Here is a 27,209-nt window from a genome sequence, read left to right as displayed (position 1 = left end):
CTGAAAGCGGATTTGGGCTTCAATAATGTACATTCAAACGACAGGAATAGAATACACACACACACGTAAACACACATCAAACGACACACGTCTAGTCAAAATCCTGGTCATTATCCAGTCGAACTCGCTTGTTTGTGCGGCGCAGCTGCAAGTCGGGCTTGAACGCGGCAATCTTGTTGCGACGCGCTTCGCGCTTGCCGAGGTTCTTCTTGATCTTGCGACGCGCGGCAGCAGCAGGATCAACAACTGCCTGGATGACGCGGTTGCGCTTGCGGTCGGAGCGCACATTCTGGACCTGGGTGCGCACGGCATTGTAGGTCTGATGGAAACGCGTGGGTCCCACCACTTGTTGCAGCAAATCGACCACTTCGTTTCCCAGAGTGATCAAGCTCTCGTCTGTTTAAGGAAGAAGGGGGGGAGGGTTCAATAAAAAGCAGAGATACAAAGCAAAAACCGCTCAAAAGTCAGTTTGATCACACACCCCGTTCGCATCAAAACAAAAACAATCAAGAACCCCTCACTTTTGGTGCCAGAGTCATCCGTGACAATGCGGTAGACTGGAGAAAGCATAATGTCCAAGAACGGAATGACCAGGTGAGGGCCAAGCGTTGCCGCCATCGCCGCAAACCACTTGAGAATATGCGAGCGCTAGACGACGAAACCAAAAGAACAAGAGAAAAAGAAAAACACCAAGTCAACGATGAGCTTCAACACCTCAACCAAAAGTTCAATGAACACAAGTACTCGACTCTCACCTGAACGATATTCCGAGGGTTTTTAGTGTACTCGACTCGAGTCGTGAACGCAAGGCTCCGGAACATCCATGTGAGACCGCAGTACTTTTCACGGGCATCCTCCACGGAAATTGTCTGACCGTCGCGATCCTGGATTGTTTCTTGGATGTCAGCAGTCTCCTCATAGTCGCTGTCAACGGCCGTGGCTGCATCTGGGTCGGGAGCGTCGCCAAGTACGGCCTCGGACGACGCCTGAGCCGCACGATTGGCGTCTGCAGTCGCGTCGGCTTGGTCTGCCCGTTCGGAAGCGAGCTGACGCGCGTGGAAGCGCTGGTCACGGGTTCGCTCGCGCGCGTCCAAGGTGACGTTCAGGGGCGGGCACAAGAGCAGCAGCTTGGAGACAAAGAACAGATTTTTGACAATTTGCTCGGCAAGCGCATTGTCCAAAATGCGCGACGCCATCTGACGGCACAACGAGTGAGCAATGCGCACAGCATTGCCATGCCCTGTGAGGTAGACGGCCAGCGCATGGTTGGCCAATTTGTTCACAGGAGCCGCAGCAGCAGCAGCAGGAGTCTGAGCACGTTTCCCACGACGTTGAGTGAGCGGCTCGGGTTCGGGAGCAGCAGCAGCTGGCGCCGTGCAGAGTGCGACCACAGCAGGCACATCCAACTTGGAGCATGCCAAACCCCACAGGCGCGCAGCAGCCAATCGAACCCAGCTATGCGAGTGCAGTAGCCGGGCTGGCATCACCTCCCACAGAGGAGTTGATTCGCGCCATTCTGCAATGCGGGGCATTGCTTGAATGAGCTTGCTCAGCGTGGAAAGCGCCATGTACACAAGCTGCCATTGAGCCTCGGCCGCCTCGACCTGGTGTTCGTCGTCCGCTTGCTCGGCTTCGGCGGCATCGTTGTCGTCATCGTCGTTCGAGCGGCGAGCGGCGAGGCGGCGTTCGCGTTGCTGCCGTTGCCAATCGGCCAACGACACACACTCGACGAGCCGAGCAATGACCAGCTGCACGCGAGCGTCTGGCTGCGTTCCGCTCACAAAGGCACCAGCCATCTGGGCAGACATGCGACGCATCGACTCCTTGGTGCTGCCGAGCCACTGCATTGTCAGGTTGAACAGTGCCTCCTCCTTGTCGGGCGCAGTCTGAGCGCAGCGGGCAACCAGGGTGCGGACAACCGTCATGCACATTTCGCGGCAAATGGCAGCTTCGTCGTTCACAAGACGCGGTGCCAAGGCAAGGAAGAGGTACTCGCAGACTTCCGGAATCAGGGCCGCCGGGGCTTTCAGCAAGAAGGTGTGGATGGTTTCAATCACACTCTCTCGACCGGTTTGGTACTCGTAGCCAAGGTTGTTCACGAGGAACTGAATAAACTGCGTGCGCACCTTGACGCGCTGGCCAGTGGGATGATCGAGAATGAATGCAACCAGGAGGTGGCTGCACGCTTGACGGACGTGCACAAACTGGCTGCGCACAGACACATCGGCGACATGTTCAATCACATCAACCAGCTGCGTCGACACGAGCTTTTTCGTCACAATCGCGCGAATCAATGCGAACGTTGTGGTCTGGCGGTCATGGTCACCGGCCTCAATGCCCTCCTTGGCCAGGGCAAGGAGCGCAGTGAGCTGCTTCTCTTGCAAGAGCGATTCCGTGCTGCGCGAGCCGGGGGCGGGCTTGCGCAGAATCAGCGCAATAACCGCGCGCATGCACGACTGCACGAGTTCGCTCGCCTGCGAGCCTTGGCCGGCACGAGAGATGCAGCGAAGAACGCGCTCCACCACGACGTGCAGCATGGCACTCATCGTTGGCAATGGCAACGAGTACATGAAGGACAAGCATTTGAGACTGAGGCTCAAGACACGGCTATGCCGCGAGACCAAGCAGTCGCACAGAATGCGCACGAGCGGGTCGAGCATCTGGAGCGTCTCGACGTACAAGGCGTCCTGGTCGTCGACCGCAGGTGCCTCGTCGACCGCGGCTTCCTTGTTGGCCGACGAATCCGTGCTTTCGTCCACTTCCATGGGCTCAGCCGCGTCTGCGGGTGCCGCCGGAATTGCACGAGCTGCCTTCTTGTTGCTGGGCTTGGCGGAACCGAGGTTGGGCCGGCGACGGGCAACAAGGTCGCGCTTGAAGAAGGCGCGAAGCAAAACCAAGCCAAACTCCACCAACACGTGCGCGTTTGCGATGGTCTCGGCGGACGGGGCACGGTCGCGACGAACAGCCGGCAGCACCATGAAGGCAATGTCGAGACGGGATAGGCTCGAGAAGGGCTGCTCGGCCAGACCAACACTCTCGTTGGTGCGACGGTTGCCAGGCTTGCGGCTTGCGTCGTCATCGTCGTCAAATCCAGCCGTGGGCATCGGGCCGCTGGCGGTGGAGCTGTTGATCAGCATGGGTCGTTCAAAGCTCTCGGCAGTGGCTTTGCTGGCGTTGCGAGCTTCGATCGCCGCGGGGCTGTTGTTGCCCGCCTTCTTCTTGCTCGACGCTGCTCGCAGCTGCTCTACACTTCGCTCAAGCAGCGAGTACACGCAAATGAGCAGCATCGGAATTTGGACGGAGGGATTGACGGTCAGACCGGACGCGGCACGGCGCAGCAGCTCCTCAATACGACTCTTGTCCGACACAGAGTTGATGGCCTCCAACAGCGAGGACATTGGGGACAAGACGACCGACGGGAAGAATTTGAACGAGATGAGGCGGCAGAGAAGCTCCATGCATTCGCCACCGCGACGCGAGCGGGCTTCCTTGGACTTGGCAGTGATGCCTTGAACCTCCTTCTCCTTGCCAACCTCGCCGAATGTGTCGTCGAGAATGATGCGAACAATGTCGGGAGCACAGCTGTCCACCGCCTCCTGCGAGGCCGGCACGGGGTTGGCAGTGTGCAACGCCAGCACACGCGACAGGACGGCATGCAAGGTAAAGCCGAGGATGTGCAGCTGATAGCCACGAGCCAAGGCATTTTGCAGGTTGCGCAGAAAGACGGGGAGGAACTCTGCACCAACAGTCTGCAGCATTTCTCCCAAAGTAGCGCGGGCTTCATCACGGGCCTGCTGGTTGTGCGACTTGAGCAGATTGCAGACACGCGCAATCACGCCCGAAATACGAGCGTCGAGAAGAGCGCGAGGCAAGCGCATGAGCAGCGAGACAATCGCAATGGCAACGGGCGAGCGCACGTGCTCCGTGTCACCCTTCTTGGTCACAAGCACGTTGTGAAGCGAAGGCAACAAGCGCGAAAGCACAGCCTGCTTCATCTTGTCGGCAGCAGCAATGCGGGCCTCGAGCGAGTCGGCAGTTGCCATTGCCGCGGGTTCGTCCTGGCCTTCCTCGTCGGCTCCTTCGTCGTCATCTTCATCGTCCTCGGCTTCTACAACATTCTCAGCAGACTTGTCCTTGGCGTCTGCTTCCTCGCCGCCTTGTTCAATCACCTCTTCTTGCGCACTCAGCAGAATATCGGCTTCAGAGGGTTGCAGATCAAAGTGGAAGGACTCGATAATGGCCACAAGCAGGCGAACAATGGTCGTCTGCAGCTCCGAGTTCTTCTTGAGGGTGCGCAGGGCCGACTGGAAGGCCTTGTAGTAGTGACTCCAGCTGAGCTGGCGAGCGAGCATGGCCACAGTTCGGATGGCTTCCGTCACAATGTTGTGATCGCTCGATCGCGTGGTTTCAATCACCACATGCGAAATCAGCGGCAAAAAGTAGTGAACAATGCTGGACTGGGCGAGCCGTCCTTCGTCTGCACAACGCGCGAGGATGCGCATGGCACGCGCACGGCGATGCAACTGCACGTGGCAAATGTTCACAAAGAAGGCAGCCTCCTCATGGGCAGCGATCGCCTGCGTGTTGGCCAGCGCAAATGCCATCTCAAGAGGGGCATCAGAGGTGGATGCAGCAGCCGCGGTGGCTTCAGGTTGCATCGTTTCCGACTCGTCCGCATCGGCTGCGGGAAGATCGGCGCCTTCGGGCGCGCCGGGGTCTTGCGTGTTGAGCAAGCACGTCATGTCGGCAAACTGTGGATGCGTGGGGAACTTTTCGACAAGCGCCCGAAGCAGCCCGACCACTTCGTTGCGAACAGCATCTTGCGCCACACGCACGCCAATCTTGATGGCGGGCACGATGATTTGCAAGATAATCTCGTCAAAGATGAGCTGAACTTCATGAGGTGTCCAAACAGCAAAGTCAATGCTCAGCGTGCTCGACGTGGAAGCGCTCTCGGTGGACTGCTGCTGCTGCTGCTGTTTCGTGGCCTTCTTGCCGCCTTTGCTGCTGCTTTTCGATGCAACGCCAGCAGCGTGCTTTGCATTGGCAAGATGGACTCGGCGGATGAGTTGCAGCAGACCATACGATGCGTTGTCACGAATACCAAAATCGTCCGCATGCAAAAAGTGCACATAGCAGTGCGCCAACGGAAGCAGCTGGTGGCACGTTAAGTTGCCAGCCACAGAGTCGTTCAGTTCGGCGAACGCAACAAGGCGGGTGTCGTAATCCATCTCGTCGAGCGCGTCGGGCAGGTAGGCGTTCAGGCGCGCCAGCAGGTCGGCAGTCAGTTGGACGCTGGGATCGTGATGAGCAGCAATGGCGGCAAAGACACGGCAAAGCAGCGTGCGAGGTTCACGGCCTTCGAGCGTCGCAAAGAGCTGGCTCAGGTATGCGTAGAAGGCGGACGTCATCGGCAGCAGAGGAATGGACTGTTCGACAATACCGAGAATGCTCACACGGGCAGATTGCGTGGCGACGCTGCCCACCGATCTCTTCTTCAGGAAGGGGAGCAGCAGGCACACGAGAACGCGGCACTGCTCAGGATCGGTCGTCAAGTGGCTAAGCTTGGCCAGAAGTTGCAGGTTGCGACGCACCAGCTGCTGTGAGAGCGTCTGACCAGTGTGTTTCCGCTGCACAGAGGTGGCAAGCTGGGTGCTGGCGAGACGCGAGGCGGCAAAGCGGCGATCCGACTCTGCAAATTCTTTTCCAAACACTGGCAGGTAGCCCTTGTCACCAAGCCAGCCAAACATCATGACTTGCAGATTCTGCAACAGGCATCCGACATGCGGCAGAAGCACCTCGTTGGCAATCGCCGGATGCGTCTCCAGGAGCGCCACCACGTTTCCAGCAAGGTCGAGCACGCTGCCGGCAACCTGGTGGGTGATGGAAGGGTTGGACAGACAGTTGAACACGGCAATCAAGATGGGCAGCGCTTCGGTCGAGTCTGTAGCTGCCGTCGTCGTGTCCATGGCAGAGGTCGCTTCCGAGGATTGGACAGCCCGAAGGTTTGAGCCGTACTGCACATTCCGTGCAAGGTACAGGGCGAGCTCTGGGTGCTGACTCCAGACAACAAACAAATCGAGCAAACCGGACGAGCTCTGAGCGGTTTCCTGCTGGAAGCGTGGCAAACGGGGATTGACCACGGCGGAGAACAGCATGGGCAGTCCAAAGTTGAAATTGTGGTCAGCGAAGGCCCGGAAAAGCTCAGAGAGGCGACGCAAACCCATCAGGCGGATAGACTTGAGTGGTGTCAAGAAAGCTGGGCTGATGGAAGTGACGGCGTGTGACTGGAGGAGCGTCGACGCGTTGGCTGTCAGGTTCAGCACTACGGCAAAGCAGACATCGACGTACGGCAACGCCAAGACGCCCAGCTTTTGGATGATTTCAAACACGACCGTCAGGAAACCAAGCTGCTTGCGCAGTGGCACCACCCGCGCAGGGTCAAGCGAGCCGCCGCCGTCGTCGTCGTCGCCAGTTGTTGACGAGAAGCCGCGCACCAAGGACTCGGCCAGTTGCGACCGGCGAGACACGTCGAGCAGTTCCAGCACCGTCACCGAGGCGGTCGGCGGCAAGTGAGCTTGCTTGTGTGCAGCAGCGGACGAGGCCAACGAAGCCATGTTGGCGAGGGTCGACGCCAGGAAAGGCTCAAGGACCAAGTCGATAAACGGCGCAATCTCCTCTTCGGACAGCGACATGAGGTAGCCGAGGACGGCAGAGCGCTTTGACGACAGCGTCTGCTTTCGACCGCCAGCTCGGCTAATCATCTTGGCATACAAGAGGCGCGACATGACAGACAAGAGACCTTGGCGGTGCTCCTTTTTGACCAAACCGGCATCCGCATCCATGTCGAGAGCCAGCAATGCGCTGCGGAAGGATTGCTCGCCACAAAGTTGCTCCAACGGCTCGCGGTAGGGGGTCAAATAAGGGAACTTGAATGCCAAAATGCATTGCAGCGCCTTTGCTTGCAGCGCAGCCTCGGGTTTGGCCAGCAACTCAAGAAGCAGTGCAAGCAAGCGATCAGACTGGTAGGCGGCCTTGGGATTGCGCAGCTTGGCAAGAATGCCCAAAAACCCACCAAGCTTTTTGCCGACGAGTGCTCGGAGCGGTTTGTTGTTTGCCGAGATGTCCGTAGTGCCAGCAGCAGCAGCAGCACCAGCAGCGGCGGTGGCAGCAGCACTTTCAGCATCATCAGCTGCAGGCTCGGCTTCCGCTACGGCAGCATTCGATGCATCTTCCGCATCCTCTTCCTGGTCGTCATCTGCCGCATCGGCGTCGTCAGACAGCGAACGAAGGTCTTGGTGGGCTCCCTTGCCTTCGTACATTTTGTTGTACTCGGTATCGATAAAGTCGAAAAAGAGGGGCAGCAATTCGCGGCCGTGACGTTCAATGAACGGCATGACAGCGTCTGTCGCAGCAAGTTGCAACAGCAAGACGTGAAAGTTGACATGATCTGGTCGTTCGGAGGCACGTGCTGTTTCAACAGCCTCAATGAATGCCGAGCGCGCGACAGCATCATCAGCGGCTTGTTTTTCGTCGGATTCGTCCATTTCGTCGTCGTCTTCTGCTTCTTCAGCGTTCAAATCATCTCCTTGCAGCAGTGTCAAGTAGGTAGAGGCGCGAACGCGGCTATGGGACGCCTCAAACGTCGAAAAGAATTGCTGCCAAAACTGCGCTTCCGGAATGCGCGACGCCATGTTGCCAATCATTTCCATGGCGGGAGCCCAGAGCGGCTTAAAGTTGAGATAAAGGGTGGCCAAATGACAGCGGAGAACCGGCTCAATGTACACTGTGGGGAGACGGCCAGCCACAACGACCGTGTCGACTTGCCGCACGTGCATGAGGCGAGTTCGGAAATTTTCGAGATCGGCCGGGGTCTGCTCGGCTTGAAGCAGGTGGGAAAACACGAGGCATGAGCGCGGGTTGGCACGCTCATCGGCCGTGTCGCTGTCGATGGCCAGCAGCGGAAGCTGCTCGCACCGAGTGAGCAGAACAAGCGTCGCAGCGCGAATGCAAGAGTACGGGGAGCTCAGATTGGGCACGAGCAACGTCAGCAGCTCGTTGAGGGTGCTGAGGGTGAGCAAACCGGTGGTCGCATTGATAAAGTCGACCTGCAGCGGTTGCTGGGATGGCTTGGACTTGGAGGCGTGAGTGGCAGGCACAGACACGGCAGAGGGCGACGACGCAGCCTCGCTCAATGCTCCAAACCACTTGTCGACACACTCGAGAATGTCGAGGTGGTGAGCAAAGTTTTCGAGCAAGGTGAATGGCGTACGGCCATGTTGCTGCAGCCGTTGGGTCTGCGCCGCCAAAAACGGAAGTGCAAGCGTCCACCCAGCAGCGAGAGCGCTCAAGACCTGGCTCTGCGCGGTGGATTGCGGCACGAGAACCGTGCGAGCCAGCTCATCCAGCACGGCAAGAACCGGCAGCATACGAGGCAAAAGCAACGCCGCGCCATCAATTCGCACCAACAAGGCAAAGCCAAGATGCACGCTCGCAATCGCTGTCGCCAACTCCGTGTGGCCCACAAAAGTGCTGGTGGTGGTCTTGCCCTTGGTCAAACCAGCCTTGAGCTTCTTGCTCGAGGTCTCGATGAGCGCCATCAGCGCAGCGGCAAAGGGTGTCTCTGCGGAGATTTCGGGAAACTTGAGAGTTCGGTGAATCGACGCCACAACCCCGGAGGAGGCAAGCTGCGAGTCAGAGATGCCGTCCAGCCGAGCGATAATGTCGCGGGCGAAGAGCATGCTGGGAAGAGTGTGCAGCGTGTAGTGACGCGAGGCAAAAGTCAGCGCTCGCGGCAAAAAGATACGAGCACAGTTAGGGACGTCAAGGAAGGGCGGTAGCAAGGCGGTCGCCAGGTGGAAGGGGAGGCAGTTGAGCATGCTGTCGGCCAGCGCAGGGAGCAGGACGGTCACCTCTCCAAGAAGGGCAACGAGCTGGGCACGGGAAGCTGCTGCACTGCTGCTGCTGCTGCCACTTGAGCTCATGCTGTCCATGGAGCTGACGCGGTCTTTGCCAAAGCGGGCGCTCAGTTGAGCGTTCAGACTTGCCGTCTTTTTGGTTTGGGTCCGGCCGGAAGTCGCGCTGATGCGCGCGAGCAGAATGTGGCGGATGGACTCGACCAACAGCTCAAGCATCTCATCGCGCATGTGCAAGCTGGACGAGTGCTGCAGCAACGCGGACAGCGCAGAGAGCACGACGAGCGGTTCCTGGATGCGATCGGCACCACGATACTCAATCCACTCGGAAAGCACACGGAGCAGGGCAAAGCAGTGTGCGTCATCCTGGGCGCCGTCGCTACTACCACCGTCCTCCATTTGCATGGCGTCGTCGCCGCTCGGGCGCGAAGCAAGCCGGGTCCGCTCAAGGCGGGCGACCACGCAGTCGATAATGGTGCCGGCGTACTCGGGAGTGGTGAAGTTGGCCATGTGTTTGGAAGCTGCTTGCACAATTTCTCCAACATGCTCGGAGATTGGATGACTGTCACCGTAATGTGTGATAAACTCGAGGAGAATGTCCAAGATTGTCGACAAGATTTCGCGAGCGCGCGAGTGAAATTGGTGCTGCACGCCCCGGACCGTCTCAAAGATGAGAAGTGACATGCCTTCAACCATCCCTTCGGGTTTGACTGTCCGAGAGTACTCTGAAACCCAAGGCGCATAGTCGGCTGCCAGCGTTGACTGGGTTGTGCCGGAAATGTCGCTCGATGCTGCCGGTTGTTGGCTTGCGGTGGTGGTGTCGGCGGTGATTTCGTCGTCTTGACACAAGGCGAGGTTGAGCAGCAAGCCAACAGAGTTGTGGAAGGCATTGGCAGGCACCTTGCGAAGCAGCAGCGCAAAGCTCTCTGCGGCAAAAGCGCGAATGTATGGCCGAACGTCCGAGGCGAGCAAGTGCCGGTACAACCGGAAGACGTCCCGCATATCGCGAATAAGATAGCGCAGCAAAAACTTGAACAAGTAGGACAGAGCCGTGAATGCAGCCTCAATCACCGGGGGATCGTTGGCCTCCTCCAGCACGCGCGCAACAATCACAAACGACCGTGGAAAGTCGGGGTAGAATTCCTCTCGCAAGTCTCGTGCGAGCTGTGCGAGAAGACTACCAATCCATTCAAGAGAGCGAGTGCAAAACGCGAAAGAACCAAGGGAAACATATCAGAAGGAGTGAGTTAGCGCTCACGCACCACACAATCTCCCAAAAGACGCATACTCAAGAAGTGCGGGAAGCGCAGCACAGTTGGGCTCTGCGAGATGCACAAGCAGGGCATCAATCACAGCGTCCTTGTGGAACAGTAGCTGGTGCAACGTTTGCACCAATGGGTAGACCTTGTTTGTGAAAGTGACAAACTCTCGTGTGCAGTCCAATTCGCGCCACTTCATCAGCGCTTCGTTAAAGAATGAGCCTCCCGCCTGATGGCCAAAGCAAGGCAGAAGTGAAATGCAGTTGAGTGGTTCAGAGGATGCCAAAAGATGCGATGCAGGCTGTGCGAGGCACAATCTCGCTGGTGCTCACCTCAGGTTCCACTGCGACGGCTCCAACACGATGTGCGACATTGATGCTGACTTTTTTAATGCGCTCATTGAATGATTGAAACTGTGCAGGTGCAGACGAACCAAAAGGCCGAAAAGGTGAGTAACAAGTCATTGTGGAGGAGCATCTGTGTGCTATGCATGAACACAAAAGGCTGCCCGCTGAGTTGCTGGCTGATGGAAGCATGGGCGGTCTTGGGCTGAGTCGAGGGGGGGGGAGAGGATGATGAGGTGGTGGTGGGATGGGTGGAGATGGCTGGTGGGAGATGGCTGGTCGTCCATGTGGACGGAAGCAAGCATGTGGATGAAGCGGATTTGACGGGGAGTTGACATTGCCCCAAGCTCAGCTTAGCGGTGAGCACACGTCTGGGAGTGAGCTAGCTGGGTTGGAGGGGAGAGGAGGGCGGTGGCAATGGATGCGGGAAAAAGAGGGACAGTAGGGAAGCGACGGAAAGGGCCGCGTGTGGATTTGCATTCGGACAACCGCTTTGCTTGTGTCACTGTGCTTCTCCCGTCATAGAGCACAACGAGCAACAAGAATGAAAGAAAACACCCTTGTCGATTTTTTTGGAGGGGTGCCTGGTGGTGGAGAGAGCAGCGCTGTTCGTTTACCCGGTAGCGATTGCTGCTCGGGCCGTCATTGAGCTGCTTAACGGCAGACATTTTTGGGGGGAAAGCCGAAAAAAGCTGAGAAAAACAAAAACAAAAAAAGACTGAGAATTGATGTGATTCGAACGTGTCATGGAAACCGACAGGGCGGCGTAAAGCAAACGCAATGGACTTGAGTGAGGAAAAAATCCCAATGTTTCCCAATGCTTGCACAGTTCAGCTCAGCTCAGCTCAGCTCAGCTCTTTTGAAACTGGATCAACTTGCATTGATACGAGTAACATTAAAATGACAAGAAGCGCACACTCTTTTATTCTTGATCATCCAATGGCTGGACCATCATCGACTGCCGCTGCTCCTGCCAAGAAGCCGACGCCGCTGCCCGTCAAGCTCTATCTCGCTGCGTACAACCTCGTCCAGGCTGCAGGGTATAAACGACAACAGCAACAAGACCCCAGCACAAGTCGATCCATTCATCAGAACTGCCCCCCCCCCGAGAGCAGTGTGGTGCTGGGACCAGGAAGGGACGGCGAGGGGGTTGTTGTTGGGGCAGAGCGAGCATGCTGGACTCGGAGTCCAAAGGGGGGCCAGCGGGGTCTTGGAGACGATCGTGTGACGAGCGTTATGGATTCAGGATCTGGCTGATCTGGGTGATCTGGGTGATCTGGGTGAAGCGGATGTTGAGGAGCCAGTGTAGAGTTGGATCAAAGCACACACACGCGCTCGCTGCTCTTTCGCTTTTGCCGCCATTCATTCCCCGTGGCATGATGGCATGGAGCATTGAGATACTTTGCTCGAGTGTTTGAGCAAATGATTGGGACGAGGAAAGGAAGAAAACGCTCTCACTCTTTGAAACTGAAATCTTGAATCTGAATACAGATGGTCGTACATTCTGTACTTGATGATCGATCACTACTTTGTCCAACAGAAGAGCTACAACACGCTCTATCCCGTGGTCGAGCAGGCGCTGGCCATCTTCCAAACCGGAGCCATCCTCGAGGTATTGTCGATTGATACACTAGTAGTTTTGGAGGAGTTGTTGGATTTTCTGATTGGAAGCCTCACCTCCTCTTGCTCGTCTTGTGTAATGCTCAAATGCAACCACTGCATTCTGCGCAGATCATCCATGCCATCGTCCGTGAGTTTTGAGCTCCAGGGGTGTTTTGCTCTCTGTTTCTGAACTCTCGCATCTCACCTGCGTTTTCTCTTCTTCACTCCTCGCTGCAGGCTTCGTCAAGTCCCCCGTTGCCATCACGTTTGTGCAGGTCTACTCTCGCGTCTTCCTTGTTTGGGGCATTGCCCACAGCGTGCCAGAGGTAACGACTGAGGGTTTTGAGCCTTGTTGTGGTCGTTTTTCCTGTTTTGCACCTGCACCTGCACCCTCACAAAACTCCGCTTCCCCTCACCCAAAAACCCGATCACAGACCCAACCCCACTGGGCCTTCACCCTGATGCTGACTGCCTGGACCGTCACGGAAATCATTCGCTACCTGTACTACTTTTTCAACCTGTTCGGCTCGGTTCCGTACATTCTGACCTGGTGCCGCTACACGTTCTTCTACGTTCTCTACCCGATGGGCGTCTCGGGCGAAGTGATCATGATCTTCCAGGCCATGCCCGTGGTCGAGCGCAACAAGCTCTTCAGCACCGAGCTTCCCAACTGGTACAACTTTAGCTTTAGCTACTACTACTTCCTGATTGTGATGGCAATCACCTACGTTCCCGGTTTCCCGCCGCTCTACCAGTACATGATCAAGCAGCGTCGCACCATCATCGGCGGCAAGACAGACAAGCGCAAGTCCGAGTAAGAGCTCAAGACGTTTGTGTGCGCGCGTTTTTGATGCTTTTTGTGTTTTGTCGTGGGTATTCCCAATCCATTTCAAACCGCTTTCCACAACAAGGCTCAATCTACTGTAGTACAAATCCATATCCATCATCCATATCCAATCTAATCCAGTACTACTCCCCAATCCTCATTTTCTCACATGGCTGCCTCCGCTGCTCCAGCATTGCTCACCCTCGCCATCCGCGGCACGCAGGGCGTCCAGCTGCTCCACGGCCCTCCTCAAGCCGGCACTCCCGTCCCCGGCTTCCCTGCGTACGAAGCCCACATCATTCTATGCATTCGAAGTAGTCTGGGTGCCACAAGCTCGGGGAGGGGGGTGGTGATAGAGGGATGAGGATTCAACTCTTCGCGCGTTTCGTTCCTTACTCTCTGTCTTTGCTGGTGCCTGACGTTGTGTGCTTGCCAATGAATGCTCATTTTGCCATTGTTGTTATTGTTGCTGCTGTTGTTGATGCTTTTTGCATTGTGACAGGGAATCGTCCAACGCGTGCCGCTCGATGGGCTTCTCCAAGGACGGATCCTTGTTCGCGTGGACGAACAGCACAGGGTAAGCTTGAAAAAAAAAAAAAAAATCATTGGGATTTGCATTGGGATGGAGTTGCATTTGGGATTGTGCATTGGAAAAGCGAACAAGGTGCACAATGTACTGATATTGGGCATTGGGATCTGAGATTCAGGAGCAGCACCTTAAAACATGAGGTTCTATGAGATTGGGAAGAGTTTGGGAGATTTGTGGTCGGATTGGACGAGTTTGTGCGATTGGAGATTTGAGGTCTGGACTCGAGTGGCAGATTTGAGCGACGAGAATCATATCTGGGAGATGTGGAACAGTGCTTGAGATTTTGAATGATCATGGATTGAACGGAATACTCGAGATTTTGGACTTGAGATTAGGAACGACCGTTTTCCGCTTTAGGATTGTCGCTCTCGAGCTGCTCAATGTACTCAAACCTTGTGCTCGATGTTTGTGGTTGCGCAGCGTGACGATCGTCCCGGTGGGTTCGAATCAAGCCCAGCCAGTCTGCGTCCTGCCGCGCCCAAACACCCTCAGCGTCCTCTTTTCGCCGCGCAACACCTTCGTCGCGCTGTGGGAGCGTTATTTCAGTAAGTGGATGAAACATCAGTGACACCTCCGTGTGGTGAGCCGTTTTGTTGATTCAAAGTCTTGCCTGGCCTTGCAGCTCGAGTTGAAGGCCAAGAGGGCGAACCCAACCTGACGATCTGGTCGATTGCAAATGGCGAGATGCTTGCTTCCTTCATTGCCAAATCGATTGACAACTGGTATGGAACAAACAGAGACATGCGTTTGATTATGACTCCAACAAACAAACAAACACTAACAACAACAACAACCAAAAATCCACGATTTCTAACAATTCGTTTTTCTCCTCCTCCTCCTCCTCCTTCAGGCAACCGCAATGGTCGGACGACGAATCACTGTTTGCTCGCAACGTGACCAATGAAGTGCAGTTCTACGAAGGTCGCAACTTTGGCACGATCGCCCAACGACTTCGCGTTCCCGGTTTGGCTGGCTTTGCGCTTTCGCCCGGTCAGGCCCCGTACCGCCTGACCATTTACGTTCCAGCCATCAAGGTGCGGAGAGCATCACGATGGAGCCCACTTCTTGTATTCGCAGCACAGTACAAGCCGATCTGATTGTGTTTTACAATTGTTTTGCGGGGAAAACAGGGCAGCGCCGCGTACGTTCGCATGTTCCAGTACCCAATGTTCGAGGGCCCCAACACCTGTCTTGCCAACAAGAGCTTCTTCCGCTCGGACAAGGTGAACATGTCCTGGAACAGCACTGGTAAGCGGGGCAGCGTCTATCGTGAATTTTTGATTTCTGCATACTTTCCGACAACCAACGCCTGACTCGCTCCTTGCTCGTGTGTTAGGCACTGCCGTGCTCGTTAGCACCGTCACTGACGTGGATAAGAACGACAAGTCGTACTACGGCGAAACCAACCTCTACTTTATCAGCGCAAAGGGCGATTATGATTGCAACGTGCCGCTTGCCAAGGAAGGCCCAATCTACGATGTTACCTGGAGCCCTAACGGACGCGAGTTTGTTGTCGTCTACGGCTGTAAGTTTCAGCGAGGGTTGCTTGCCGTGATACTTTTGACCGGTACACACTCATTCAGCCTTTGCTTTTTGGTTTTTGCGTTTGCACGCAGTCATGCCCGCCAAAGCCACCTTGTACGACTACCGCTGCGAACCCATCTTTGACTTTGGTACCGGCCCACGCAACACGGTGCGCTTCTCGCCCCAAGGACACATTCTCTGCATTGCCGGCTTTGGCAACTTGCGCGGCTACATGGTGCGTCACAATTACGACCCAGAGTCACAGACACCCACCAACCCTCGTCTCTCACCTTGATTTTGCGTCGATATTTTTGTGACTTCTCTTTGTGATTCAGGAAATGTGGGATCGCAAGAATCTCAAAATGGTGTGCAAGCCCCAAGCTGCCGACTCGACCAGCTTTGAGTGGATGCCTGATGGCGAGCACATCTTGACAGCCACCACCGCGCCTCGTCTGCGCGTTGGCAATCAGTTCAAGATTACGCACTACACTGGGACGCTTGTGCTCCAGCAAGACTTCCAAGAGCTTTGGGAGGTCAAGGCCCGCCCGTTCTCACCAAACCCCTTCCCGGCCAAGGCTGTGGTTGCTCCTCTGCCCGCATCAGATAGTGCATCGACCTCCGCACCACCAAAGGGTATGCGAGTCGTTTCAGCGCGAGCAGGCAAGGGAGGGATTTTTCGGTTGACGCTCATTATTGCTTGTTTTGGATGGTTTGTTTTTGTGATTGGGATGGCAGCCGCTTACATTCCTCCCCATTTGCGTGGAAAGGTGAATGCCCAGCCTGCTTTCAAGCTGGTATGTAGTCGTTGTCTGGGACTGAGAACGATGGCGAGCGAATGATTTGAGACAGCGTTGTGCCTGACTTGTTGATGGTCGCCTTGTTGCAGCACGACGAGGATGAGGCACCCAAAGACTTGAGCAAGCCAGCTTCTGAGGCGGTTGATGGCAAGTATTCGCATGGATGTAGACGCAGAGAGAAGGAAGGGCTTGAATCGAGGGCTAATCTTGCGCGCATGTTCCATTCTGTAGCCTCCAAGCTGTCCAAAGCCGCCCTCAAGAACAAGAAGAAGCGCGAGTCGAAGGCCAAGAACAAGGCGGGCGATGGTGCTGAGGATGACGAGGAGACCGCTGCTGAAGCAACTGCTGCGCCTGCACCCGCACCTGCTCCTGAGGTGGCCGCCGCGCCCGTTGCCGCAGCCGCAGCACCGGTCTCCACCAGCGATCTCTCCGAGACCGAGAAGAAAATCCGCAACTTGGTCAAGAAGCTCCGTGCCGTTGAGGACTTGAAAGCTGCTCAGGCGGCAGGCAAGAAGCTCGAGTTGAATCAGGTGCGTTTCTTGGAGCTAGCTCGGTTGTCTTTTTTGCCATTCATCGTCCTGGACCTTTACTGACACCTTCTCTATTTGGTTGCTTAACGCGGTAGTTGGAAAAGCTCGGCACTGAAGCCGCTCTCCGCGCCGAGATTGCGGCCCTTGAGAAGAAGAAGTGATTCTGCTCGCGCTGCTGTCGTCTGCTTGAGGCGATTTGTCTTGTTCATGCAAGAGCCTTTTTGCTCTCTGTTGCCTTTAATCGCGTCATCATGCTTTGAGAATGGATGAGAGTCAACAAAAGCCGTGAGCCCAGTCGTTCTTCTCCAACAATCTTCATCGTTTCATTCGTTCCATAGTCCTGTCAGATGCAGCAACAGCCGCAGCGAGATCGTTCCCGGTCTCGTTCCCGGTCTCGTTCTCGCTCTCGCTCTCGTTCTCGCTCGCGTTCGCGGTCACGAAGTCGCAGTCCAGACCGCTGGAATCGCAGCATGAATCGCAGCAGCAGCAGCAGGAGTCCGAGTCCGAGCCACTGGGACAATCGCGACCGAGACCGAGATCGCGACCGCGACTATCGAGATCGAAGACCTCATGATCGAGACCGAGACTTTAGAGATCGAGATCGCGACCGAGACCGAGATTACCGAGACCGGGACCGAGACAAAGACCGAGACAGAGACCGAGACAGAGACAGAGAGCGACCGATCGCGCGAAACGTCTCGACGGCATCCCGCTACATACAACAAGAGCGAGAGCGTGCTCGTGAGATGCAAGAGCGGCTGAACGAGCAACAAGGGCTGGACGAGGCGGCTGCAGCGGCGACAGAAGCCCCAGCAATGGACGAGGCCCAGCTCGAAGCCAGCATTAAGGTAGACAGACGATCGATGCACTCATCAAAGCTGAGTTTGAGCTGAGATCTACATGTCATTGGTCGAATATATTTCTGGAGAATGGGAGCTCTGCGGGGGACTGACTGTTGCGCTTTGGATGTTTCAACACAGCAACGCATTTCCGCTGCCAAGCTCGCTACCTTTGCTGTTGGCCAGCAAACAGTTACTCCGTATGCAAAGCGGAAAGCAGAGGAGGATGCTCGCAAAAAGGTACTTTTTGCTTTTGCTTTGCTGTTGCCTTTACGTCGCGATTTGCAGCGCTCCCCTTTTTGCAACGATCGGCAGCTCAACGTCGCTGGCTTCTCCTCTTGTTTCTCTTCTTTAGGCTACTGAACTGGAAGCAGCACGCGTGTACGAAGAATTTGTCTCGTCCTTTATGAATCCACCGTCTGGAAGAGATTCCAAGAGCGGTGGTAGCCGCGGTTCATCGTTCGTGAGCGCTGGCTTTGTTCAACACGGACGCTCCACTGAAGCCCCGACATTGCCGTCTGCAGGTATTGTCATGCTTTTGTGGAGGACGTTGGATGATTCCTTTCGGGTAGAGATATACCATGGCAGGAACAGCACATCTCATCGCGATATCCGCTCCCTTGATAGCCAAACCATCCTCAGACACTCCTGCAAGCAAGAGCACAACGTTCGACCGCACAAAGCTGGCAGCGGCAGTGGACGACCAAGCATACGAAGAGATGCAGCAGCAAATGGAAAGTCTCTCGCAACCAAAGGCGCGGGCTCCGTCTTCTCAGCCGCCGACGTTGCGTGCCACATCTGTTTTTGACGACGGGGCGGCCGCGGAGGAGGAGGAGCCGCAACCCAAGAAGAAGGACAAACAAAAGAAGAAGAGCAACCTTGAGCTTTTCAAAGAGGAACTCCGACAAAAGCAAGAGATTCGCGACGACCGCAACAAGCAGCGCGAGGCAGCAAGCATTCTCGGATCGCGACCGTCGGCAAGCAGCAGCAAGAGTGACGCAGACGACGATGTCTTCCCGACGCGCGGCGGCTCGTTCGACACGGGGGATCCGACCACCACGAACATCTTCCTGAGCAATCTCCACCCAACGGTGGACGAGGAGTTGCTGTGCATGACATTTGGTCCCATCGGCCCACTTGCCAGCGTGAAAATCATGTGGCCTCGCTCCGAGGACCAAGTCAGGCGTGGTCGCAACAGTGGGTTTGTTGCGTTCATGACGCGCCAAGCCGCAGAGAAAGCACTCGAGCAAACGCACGGGATGGTGCTGAACGGAATGGAGATTCGCGGTGGCTGGAGCAAGGCCATTGCCATTCCTGCCAACCCCGTGTATGTCCACACGGCGGCAAGCGTTCCGAAGTTGCCCTTCAACGCACAGCCTCGCACCACGCGTGCTGGCGCTTCCGTCCCTCCGCCATCGTCCCAGGGCAACGACCCAGACGTTGATCCTGCCGTGCTGACTGCGCAAGTCCAAGTTGTCATCCCAAGTAACGCGACAGTGCTCCGTCTGATTCATCGCGTGATTGAATTTGTGGTCCAGTACGGACCCGCGTTTGAGGCGCATATCATTGATCGCGAGTCGCAAGGCGAAAACGCAGAGCAATTCCGCTTTTTGACCGACTTCCTGTCGGAGGAGCACGTGTATTATCGGTGGAAGCTGTTTTCAGTGCTGCAAGGCGACCACCGTCGCGATGGCTGGTCCACTGAAGAGTTTAGAATGTTTCAGAATGGCTCGTGGTGGGTCCCTCCGCCACATCCCGCGCCAGGCACTGCTGGGCGGCACCGTCGTCTCGATCGCACGAGCCAGAAGCCTGCTCGCACGGAGCGCGACCATGATCCAACACGGCAGCCGGCCCAGCTCACGGGAGCCATGTCCGTTGCTGCGATTAGCACCTCCAAGCACATGACTGACGCAGAGGCGGAGGAGCTCGAGTTTCTGCTCCATCGCGTCAACCTCGAAGCGACGCGCATTGCCGATCTGATGATTTTTGCGCTCTCCCACGCTTCAGCGGCAGACGAGATTGTGGATTGCATTGTGGACGCGCTGTCCTTGATTGAGACCCCGCTCAACGTTAAGATTGCACGCTTTTATGTCATTTCGGATATTCTCCACAACAGTCTCGCTTCAGTACCGAACGCGAGTCAGTATCGACGAAGGTATTGGTTTTTGCCGCCTTTTCGTTTGTGTCGTTTTCCTCAACTCATCCTTGACTGCCGCGGCGGCTGGCATGTGCTACACAGGTTTGAACAGAAGCTTCCTGAAATCGTTCCGCACCTTGCAGCGACCTATCGAGCCATTGTAGGTCGCATTCGTGCCGAGCAGTTCAAGGTGAGTTACCATTTGTCGAACGTCTCATCATATGTGTGCTGCCGCGGGCAGTGTTTTTCTCAACCTTCTGCGTCATCCTCTTGTACCATGAAACAGAGTCAAGTCATGGCGGCTTTTCGAGCATGGGAAGAACGCTCGTTGTTTGTGCCAGAGTTTCTCGCCAGTCTGCGCGCCGCCTTTTTGGCCGCTCCCAAGACCCACGCGACCGCTGGCGCCCTTTTCACCATTGCCAACCCCTCAGCACCCCAGCAGCCTATTCAAACGTCAGCCTCCAAGGCCGAGGCCGGCGGCGGCATCACCAAAACAACCAACAACTGGCGACCAGTCTTGGCCGCGCCAGAAGTCAACGTTGCCGATCTCGACGGAGAGCCCTTGGACGACATTGATGGCGAGCCCTTGGACGACATCGATGGTGTACCTAGTAAGTGCAACGGATGGAACTGGGGCTCCGGAGAGAGCGGAAAATTTGTCGTGTTTGAACAAAACCGAAAACAGATACTCATTTGTTTGTTTACCCTGCTCTATGTATTGACAGTGGAAGATTAAATCAAGCGGCAGTGTTTGATGGCTCCGATTAAAGAATATTCTTTTCAAGCATGATCTCTGTAAACCCAGTTGGTGGCGTGTGCACGAACGTGTGGAAAATGACGTCCAGAATGGCGCCTTCGTCGACTGTAAAAGTGAGAGTGAGGACACAACAAAATGATCAGAGGATGATGAGTACGAAAACACAACAACAAGAGCGCTGCTTGAACGGACGAGTGGACTCCGTCAAAAAGCTTACCGTAGAACGCCGGATAAACTGTGCCACGAACACCAATAATTGGGCAGTTGAGGGCCTTGCCATTGTGGAAAATATTAAGCTCCACGTGATCGTACGAGAAGCCCTGTGCATGGTGGTCAAGCGACGGCAAGATCAAAAACAAACGGAAATTTGAGCTTTGGGACTGCAGCTCAAAAAGGCCGCAACCTCTGGCAACTCCCCCCCCCCTTACCAGCACGTCGCCCTCCTCGAATTTGACATCGACCGAGCCCAGCTGTTGCTTGTGCCATGTTGTCGAGTCGCTGCGCAAAACCCAGCTGTTCTCGTTTCCCAATGGAACTGCAGCCAAATCCTCCTTTCGCGAGGCCACACCGACGCCCCAGCGGCCTAGTTCCAGCCAAGTCACACAAAAATATAGCAGCATCAGCATCAGTAGTGGTCATCATAGTGAGAGTGAAAGTCAAATCTCAGAACAAAATCGGTCATCGTCGAGCCAATTTCCAATCTGCCAATGTGGCACTCAAAGCAACGCGCGAGCCAAGGCGACCTTCCACCGTTGTCGTCATAACGCCATACATGGTTGGCCTCAGTAAACGACAAACAACCCCCCCCCCAAAACAAAAAGCACGTTACCTGCGGCTTGCAACTTGACCTCAAAGTACGACTTGTCTTGAGCGAGCGGAGCAGTTGCGAGAACGGCGCCGCTGCCGCACAATCGCTTGCCTGCCTTGACAATCACGCAATCCGGGGCTGTACACAGAGTGCAGGTCAAAAATGATATCAGACTCGGGACTGAGACTCTGGCCGGAGCTTACCCATATGACGGGAATCGAGCAGGACCTCTGGCCGGCCGTCCCCACTCGCTCCTGCCGCTGCGTTGCTCTGCCGCGCGTTGGCTGCTGCAGTGGCTGCAATGATGTTGTCGCGGTCGTCCGGCGGCCCGCCAAAGCACGAGAAGAGCTGGTAGCAGAGGTGGTTCATGTCAGACCGGAAGCGAACCGTTGAACGGAGAAAGAATTGGATTTGGAAAACTGACTGAACTGAACTGAACGGCTTTATGTTGAAGAATGGCCAAGATGAGAAAAAAAGCGATTATCAATGGTGGACTAAAAACAAAAGTAACACGCGAGTGAGGGAAAGGGAAGGGAAGGGACGGGGGAGGGGGAAGAGGGAAAATGGGACAATTTAAAAAAAATCAGAACACTCTCAGCGACTGCCAAACACAAGCTATGCGTCGCAAGGGCATATCAGAGAGTGGTAGATGGCAGGGGCTGAGTGGGCCCAGTAGAAGCCGCCGAAGAAGGGGTTGCCGTCAAAGACGACGTCAACTGCAAGCGAAGCTGAGCATTCTCTTCTCGAAGTCGGTCATTCTCGAGCTTCATTATCGCAAGCGATCGCCGAAGCTCCTCCTACAAAGCAAGAAGGCACGGTTTGTTTCATTGTTGGTTGGTTGGTGAACAAACAGGATGAGACAACAACAACAACAAAAGACACTTACCATCTCGCCAAGATGTTTCAAATTTTGATCGGATGTTGTGTGCGGCATGGACCTGCAGCAGCGCGCGTACCATCGAGCAAAATGATGAGAGCAGGGAACAACAACAACAAAAAAGCAACCGTTTCCGACAGAATCACATGCTTACCGAGGCATCTCCACCAGAGCATGCGCATCCAGTGGCGTGGAGGGATGTGTGCCTGTAGCCAAGCCGACGATGCTTTCCAGTACTCCATCGGCTGTCGGCGGGTGCGAAGGGGTTGGGCCAGACGCTTGGGCCGAACTTGAGCCGGCCGTAGCACTTGGTAGAGTGCCCGACTTGACCAGGTAATTGACAAGCTTGTTCATCAACCGTTGCTGATTTTGGCCAAAGACCAGCAGCTGATCCAACTTTTGATGAACTTGAGCGGAAGCCGCCTGCTTTTGTTGCTGCTGTTGCTGTTGCTGTTGCTGCTGGCTCGCGTGTGAATGAGAAGTGTGCAACGGAGCAGACCCTGCAGCAACAGCAGCAGGCGCTGGGATACCACCGGCGTGAGAGGCGCCCACAGGAACAGCCGGGACGGTTGATGTGCCGCTGCCAGCAACCGGCGGTGTTACCAGAGAGCTTGGAGAGACCATTGCAGCGGTGGACGAAAATGCAGAAGTGCTGGCAGACCATTGGCCAGGGTAGTTTTGGGGAGCACCCTCGCTGTCAGCATCTTCGAGGATTTGCGAGGCCGAGCCAGATCGCTCGCGATTGGTCGCTCTCCGCCCTCGCGTCTTGCCGCTGGAGTCCGTCTGCTCGGTGGCGGCGTCGCTCTCAGCGCCGTGACGCGTACTGCTACTTGAATTAATGCTGCCGGACGCCGTTGTTTTGTTGACTTTGAGAGAGGCAGATCGATGCAGGCCAGGCGTTGATCCGGCTGCCGCGGTGACGGCTGCTTGCTGCGCGCTGCTACCGCCAGCACCCACAGCTCCAGCACCACCAGCAGCAGCAGACATGGCGCTGGGAATGGACTCGATACGATGCATGGAGGACGCGTTTGGTCGTTCTGCAATGTCCTTGACAGTGAAGCGACCACGACGATACAACAGCGGATGCGACGCCTTGAAGCCTGTGGATCGGTTGCCTGCAGGGACATTCACGTCGCTGACTTGGAAGCGCGAGCGACGGGAACTGGCGACGGCGCTTGACGGCGCGGATCCGAGACTCTGGTGGTCTAGATGCGCGTGGGCGGCGGCAGGGACGGATCCGATCGACGACCCACTCGAGCTGGCCGACAAAGGCATTTCCGCCACCCCACCAGCGGTCTTGTCCAACAACAACTTGTCTCGCTTGGTGGGAGCCATGACCAAACCAGAATTGGAGCTTGGGACGGGCACGGTGCTCACCTGGAAGCGCCGACCAGCCGGGCGCGCGACGCTGGAATCACCCTCTGTTTCCGAGCTTTCATCGTCAGATTCAAGAGCTCGCGATCCGTGAAAAGACGGAGCCGCGTTGGTTGGGGACGACGCGCGACTTGTCTGCACACTACCAGTCAGAGACGAGTTGCCAGTGAAGGTAAAGAAGGGAGAGGACACGACAGAGGCGGAATGGACAGCGGATCCAGGTTGGTGGCCGTGTTGCGAGTGCTGCAGCGGGATGGGTTTGGCCGACGTCCGCCCAGAAGCATGAGGGGCAGCAGCACCAGCAGCAGCAGCAGCTCCGGACGTGCCGTGAGCAGTTGCAACGGGCTGAGCGGGCGCAGGCTTGCTTTTCGGGGTGCCGTGGGCGACAGTGTACAGCCCCTCGTCATCTGGATGGGCTTCATTGACGGACGAGTGGGGGCGAGAGCGCGAGGGGTCGCCCTGCACAGAAGTCCGTTGCGAGCGATCATGCTTGGAGGAGACTGCAGCCCCAGCGGCAGGCGATGGTGCTTGCACTGGCGTCGTGGAGGCAGGCGGCGAAAAGGTTGCGGTTCGTCCAGTCAGTTCGCCTTCGTCGTCCGAATGGCCACCGTTGGCGTCGGGCGCATCGCTCACGTCAAAGCGATTGCGCCGCACGGGCGGTTGAGACTGTTGTGATTGCTGGGGTGGTAGGGCAGGATTGGCAGAGGTGGTGGTGGTGGTGGTGGTGGTGGTGGAAGAAGATGAAGAAGAGGAAGAAGCAGCTGCTGGTGGTTGGTGTGCTTGTTGGTGAGACGGTGAAGGCTGTCCACTCGACGGTTGAGACAGCTGCTGCTGCGCGGTTGGGCCTGGGACGGGAGACGACGATGAGGACGATGTTGGGGAGAGGGCGCTCCCTGGCGGCTGCTGCGAGCCTTCGAGGGCTTTGCTGACGACGAAACGACTTCGCTTGCCGCCCTCGAATGGTGCTTGCGCAGGTTGCTGCGGAATGTTTGGGGATGTGACACCGCTGCCTGGGTGGCTCATGTCGTGCTCGATATGTGGGGACACGGGGGAGCTAGCACCAGTGGCTGGACCGCTGCTGTGTTGGCCGCTGCGCGGCGAAACCATAGCGGCGACGGCGTCGTCCGAAGCCATGTTTGTGGAAACCGGCTCCACTACAAACCGTCGAGACTTTGCGATGGCAGCAGGCACAGCGGCAGTCGAGGCGGCAGGCGTTGCTGACAGTGCTGGAGACGAGACGCTTGCAAACGACGTCGAAGAAGCGCCTGGAACCAGAGTAGGCAATTCCGTGGCGCTACCTGTATGCGAGGGTGACGCGGAGGCGTCTTCCTGAACCGCAAGAACTGAAAAACGCTTGTGGACTGCCGGGGGCGAGTGTGGAGTGGCAGGCGTGGCAGGCGTTGCAGGCGTCACGACGCCATTGACGGACGCGGATGTTGCTGGTTGTTGTTGTTGCTGTTGTTGCTGCTGCTGTTGCTGCTGTGTTTGTTGATGTGGTAATGGCGGTTGCAGCGGCTGTGGCTGGGTTGTTGTTGGCCGTCTCGACGCTGGTTCGGTCATGACGGGCAACCACTACTATTACAACTTGGAGTATGGGACGCTTTACACCGAGGAGACCAAAATTGATAGATTTCACGTCGCGGTCACGAGAGAGCCCAGAGACCCAACGGAACGGACGAAGGATTGGCTGAGGCTGAGACTGAGACTGAGCCTCAGAAAAACAAACGGGGTTGCTTGAGCGTCACTTGAGAGCCTGAAAGAGGGATGGTTCAAACCGACTCGACCAGTGCTGCAATCCAAAACGGGGTTCCAGCAAGTAGATAACGGTGCCAGCGAGATCATGAACGAGGCGAAGCAAAACATGGAAACGAAGGAGCGAAAAATGGCGGGAAAATGATGAGTAACAGAACCAGACAGAGCAGCGCATGCAACCACACACGAGGGCCATGAGAATGGTGATGAGGATGATGGTGCCATTCTCACTGGATCTCCAAGCAGCCAAACGAGGCGAGCAGAGTGCGATCGAGGGAGGAAAGCCTCAAAGCTCAAAGGCGAAGGAAGGAGGAGAGGGAAAAAAGAGGCTAACGCGAGCGTCATCCCAGCAGTCGCCCACTGATGAACGTGCAGTGCACCGTCCCTTTGCGATAATGCAGACGCATCGAAGCGAGCGAGCGAGTGCAGGACTGAGCGAGCGACGCAACGTTCGCACGCGCCTTTGAGCGCCTTTTTGCTTTCGCTCGGCGCTTGTCGCATGCCCAGCCACCTTCATCAAGCAACGAATGCGCTCAGCGACAAAAGAGGAGTCGTTGTTGCAGGGACAATGTCGAAGAAGGGGTCGTTGAACGAGGGGGGCGAGCGAGCAGAGCGGCTCAAATGGTAATGAACATGAGAAAAGCTAGCATTGCGTGCTCCTTTTCATTGAAAGCCCCCCTCCCCACCACCACCACGGCAACGCACAAAACGCCGTCGGGAGACGCAAGTTCTTGTCTCCGCGTTGCCTGCTGGGGTCTCCACGCAGGAGCGACAGAACCTGAGCTCGCCTCTGCTGTACCAATGGCGCCGGGTCCTACTTTTTTCCGTCTCGTTCTCCCTTCTCCACTCTCCACTCCAGCGCAACCCCACCCATCCACCCCCTTCACTTCAACGAATCAAACAGCACCAGTCCCATTCCATCCGGTGGGCACAGGTGGCCAAGCGCAGCATCCCCTCCCACCCAAGCGTCCGTTGTTGCCGTTTTTGTTTTTTGCATTTGGCTGCTCTTTTGCATTAGCGACCAAGTCGTTTCTTGTTACTAGGTTTTTTTCTGTTACCGTTTCAACAAAAACCGAACAGAATGGACTGAGAGTCGCTTTGCCATGCTTCATTCTGCGCATTGATGTCTTCCTGCAGCCTGACAAACTCGCAGAGCTGTCGAAATTAAAGTAAACAGACAATCAAACTCCCGCGATTCTGGTCCCCCTCGGCCTGGTCAGCCTCATTCCATTGATCGTTCTCTCTACCGGTTGAAACAAGCTTCAAAACGAATACAAAAACCTTTGTCTCATAGGGAAGGAGGGAGGAAGGGAAGGGAAAGGAAGGGAGAATCTCAAAATCTGTGCAAAATCCATGCAAAATCGCAGGAAATGCAATCCAGTCTGAATGTCAGCCTTCTTCCATGAATGCAACTCTGATCTGACTTAGTCGTTGTTATTCTGCGTCTTTCTTGAGATTGTCGCTCGTTTTGGTCGATCGCTCTCTCCTCATCCATACACCAGAAACAATGTAAGGAAAAATCGCTCGTTTTCGTTTTTTTTTTTCGCTTTTTTTTTTTCGCTTTTTTTTTTTCGCTTTTTTCGCTTTTTTTTTCTTCTTCTTCTCTGCTTCACGAGGCTTCTGTTCCTGCTTCTGTGCCGCGCCTGTGACACTGCTCGCGTTTGCCGTGTTAGTATCAGCAGCACTTGCCTCTTGGTGCTGAAATCCCAGCTCCAGGCGGCTGGCTGGCTTTGTAGCCAAAACGACGAAAAAGCAACTTTTTTTTTTTTTTTTTTTTGTTTCCTCCTTCCTGTCCCCTACTCGCTTGTTTGCCGACGTCCTCGGTCAGTCAGTGCTCGAGTGCCTCCTAGTTGCGCTCAAGCTCGTTGTTTCGGCCCTTTCGAAGGACAGTTGCGCGGCGCGAGTAAACCAAAAGCAACATAGACAAAAAAAAAAAAAAAAAACGTGGGCCAAGTTCAAAATCGTATGAAGCAACATTGGCGGCTTTTTTTTTTTTTTTTTTTTTTTTTTTTTTTGGTTTGGTTTCCCCTCCTTTGCTTCGCTCGTTCTTCATTCGCGCTTGCTGACAAGGCGGTCACGCATACACTCGGCATTCAAAAGTGTGCTATTGCAGGTCTTCTGGTGACAGGGAAGGTCAGAGCCTTTGTTTCTCCCCCTTGGCTTTTTTTTTTTTCAGAGATCGCCATGCGGGACAATTTTTACGACTTTTTTTTTTTAGTTTCCCCCCCCCCCCCCCACCAACTCTTCTTTGGGGAAATCACTCTTGGGGTATTTACAGT

The 27,209-nt window shown here is 55.7% G+C and overlaps 6 protein-coding genes across 6 annotated transcripts; 3 read left to right on the top strand and 3 right to left on the bottom strand.

The window, feature by feature from the left end:
* Position 1: 1 nt before the first annotated feature.
* On the bottom strand, positions 2-11,221 carry CAOG_01339 (hypothetical protein). The gene is made up of 6 exons (XM_004349809.2): positions 11,136-11,221; positions 10,507-10,587; positions 10,204-10,403; positions 756-10,092; positions 522-648; positions 2-396 (listed from the first exon to the last, which is right to left on the bottom strand). The coding sequence occupies exons 1-6, from the start codon at positions 11,184-11,186 to the stop codon at positions 92-94; spliced, it is 10,101 nt and encodes a 3,366-aa protein (XP_004349859.1). The 5' UTR covers positions 11,187-11,221; the 3' UTR covers positions 2-91.
* Positions 11,222-11,447: 226 nt separating this feature from the next.
* CAOG_01338 (ptplb-prov protein) lies at positions 11,448-13,067 on the top strand. The gene is made up of 5 exons (XM_004349808.2): positions 11,448-11,558; positions 12,010-12,130; positions 12,250-12,268; positions 12,358-12,446; positions 12,555-13,067. The coding sequence occupies exons 1-5, from the start codon at positions 11,458-11,460 to the stop codon at positions 12,936-12,938; spliced, it is 714 nt and encodes a 237-aa protein (XP_004349858.1). The 5' UTR covers positions 11,448-11,457; the 3' UTR covers positions 12,939-13,067.
* A 35-nt stretch (positions 13,068-13,102) lies between these two features.
* CAOG_01337 (eukaryotic translation initiation factor 2A) lies at positions 13,103-16,680 on the top strand. Its single transcript, XM_004349807.2, has 13 exons — positions 13,103-13,228; positions 13,449-13,523; positions 13,956-14,080; positions 14,158-14,257; positions 14,386-14,569; positions 14,666-14,783; positions 14,872-15,060; positions 15,152-15,294; positions 15,395-15,692; positions 15,795-15,853; positions 15,946-16,003; positions 16,088-16,386; positions 16,482-16,680. Exons 1-13 carry the CDS (start codon positions 13,116-13,118, stop codon positions 16,545-16,547), a joined length of 1,827 nt encoding a protein of 608 aa, XP_004349857.2. The 5' UTR covers positions 13,103-13,115; the 3' UTR covers positions 16,548-16,680.
* A 100-nt stretch (positions 16,681-16,780) lies between these two features.
* On the top strand, positions 16,781-20,147 carry CAOG_01336 (U2-associated SR140 protein). Its single transcript, XM_004349806.2, has 7 exons — positions 16,781-17,234; positions 17,367-17,465; positions 17,581-17,749; positions 17,853-19,380; positions 19,465-19,552; positions 19,649-19,973; positions 20,088-20,147. Exons 1-7 carry the CDS (start codon positions 16,857-16,859, stop codon positions 20,096-20,098), a joined length of 2,598 nt encoding a protein of 865 aa, XP_004349856.1. The 5' UTR covers positions 16,781-16,856; the 3' UTR covers positions 20,099-20,147.
* On the bottom strand, positions 20,008-21,343 carry CAOG_01335 (hypothetical protein). The gene is made up of 5 exons (XM_004349805.2): positions 21,131-21,343; positions 20,949-21,065; positions 20,548-20,702; positions 20,337-20,439; positions 20,008-20,224 (listed from the first exon to the last, which is right to left on the bottom strand). The coding sequence occupies exons 1-5, from the start codon at positions 21,294-21,296 to the stop codon at positions 20,127-20,129; spliced, it is 639 nt and encodes a 212-aa protein (XP_004349855.1). The 5' UTR covers positions 21,297-21,343; the 3' UTR covers positions 20,008-20,126.
* Positions 21,344-21,360: 17 nt separating this feature from the next.
* Positions 21,361-26,007, bottom strand: CAOG_01334 (hypothetical protein). The gene is made up of 4 exons (XM_004349804.2): positions 25,989-26,007; positions 21,959-24,967; positions 21,814-21,865; positions 21,361-21,724 (listed from the first exon to the last, which is right to left on the bottom strand). The coding sequence occupies exons 2-4, from the start codon at positions 24,736-24,738 to the stop codon at positions 21,563-21,565; spliced, it is 2,994 nt and encodes a 997-aa protein (XP_004349854.1). The 5' UTR covers positions 24,739-24,967; positions 25,989-26,007; the 3' UTR covers positions 21,361-21,562.
* Between the last annotated feature and the right edge of the window lie 1,202 nt (positions 26,008-27,209).

This window comes from Capsaspora owczarzaki (assembly GCF_000151315.2).
Source record: "Capsaspora owczarzaki ATCC 30864 unplaced genomic scaffold supercont2.2, whole genome shotgun sequence".
Lineage (NCBI taxonomy): Eukaryota > Filasterea > Ministeriida > Capsasporidae > Capsaspora > Capsaspora owczarzaki.
Note: the sequence above shows the minus strand (reverse complement) of the source record. Positions and strands in the feature narration are given on the sequence as shown.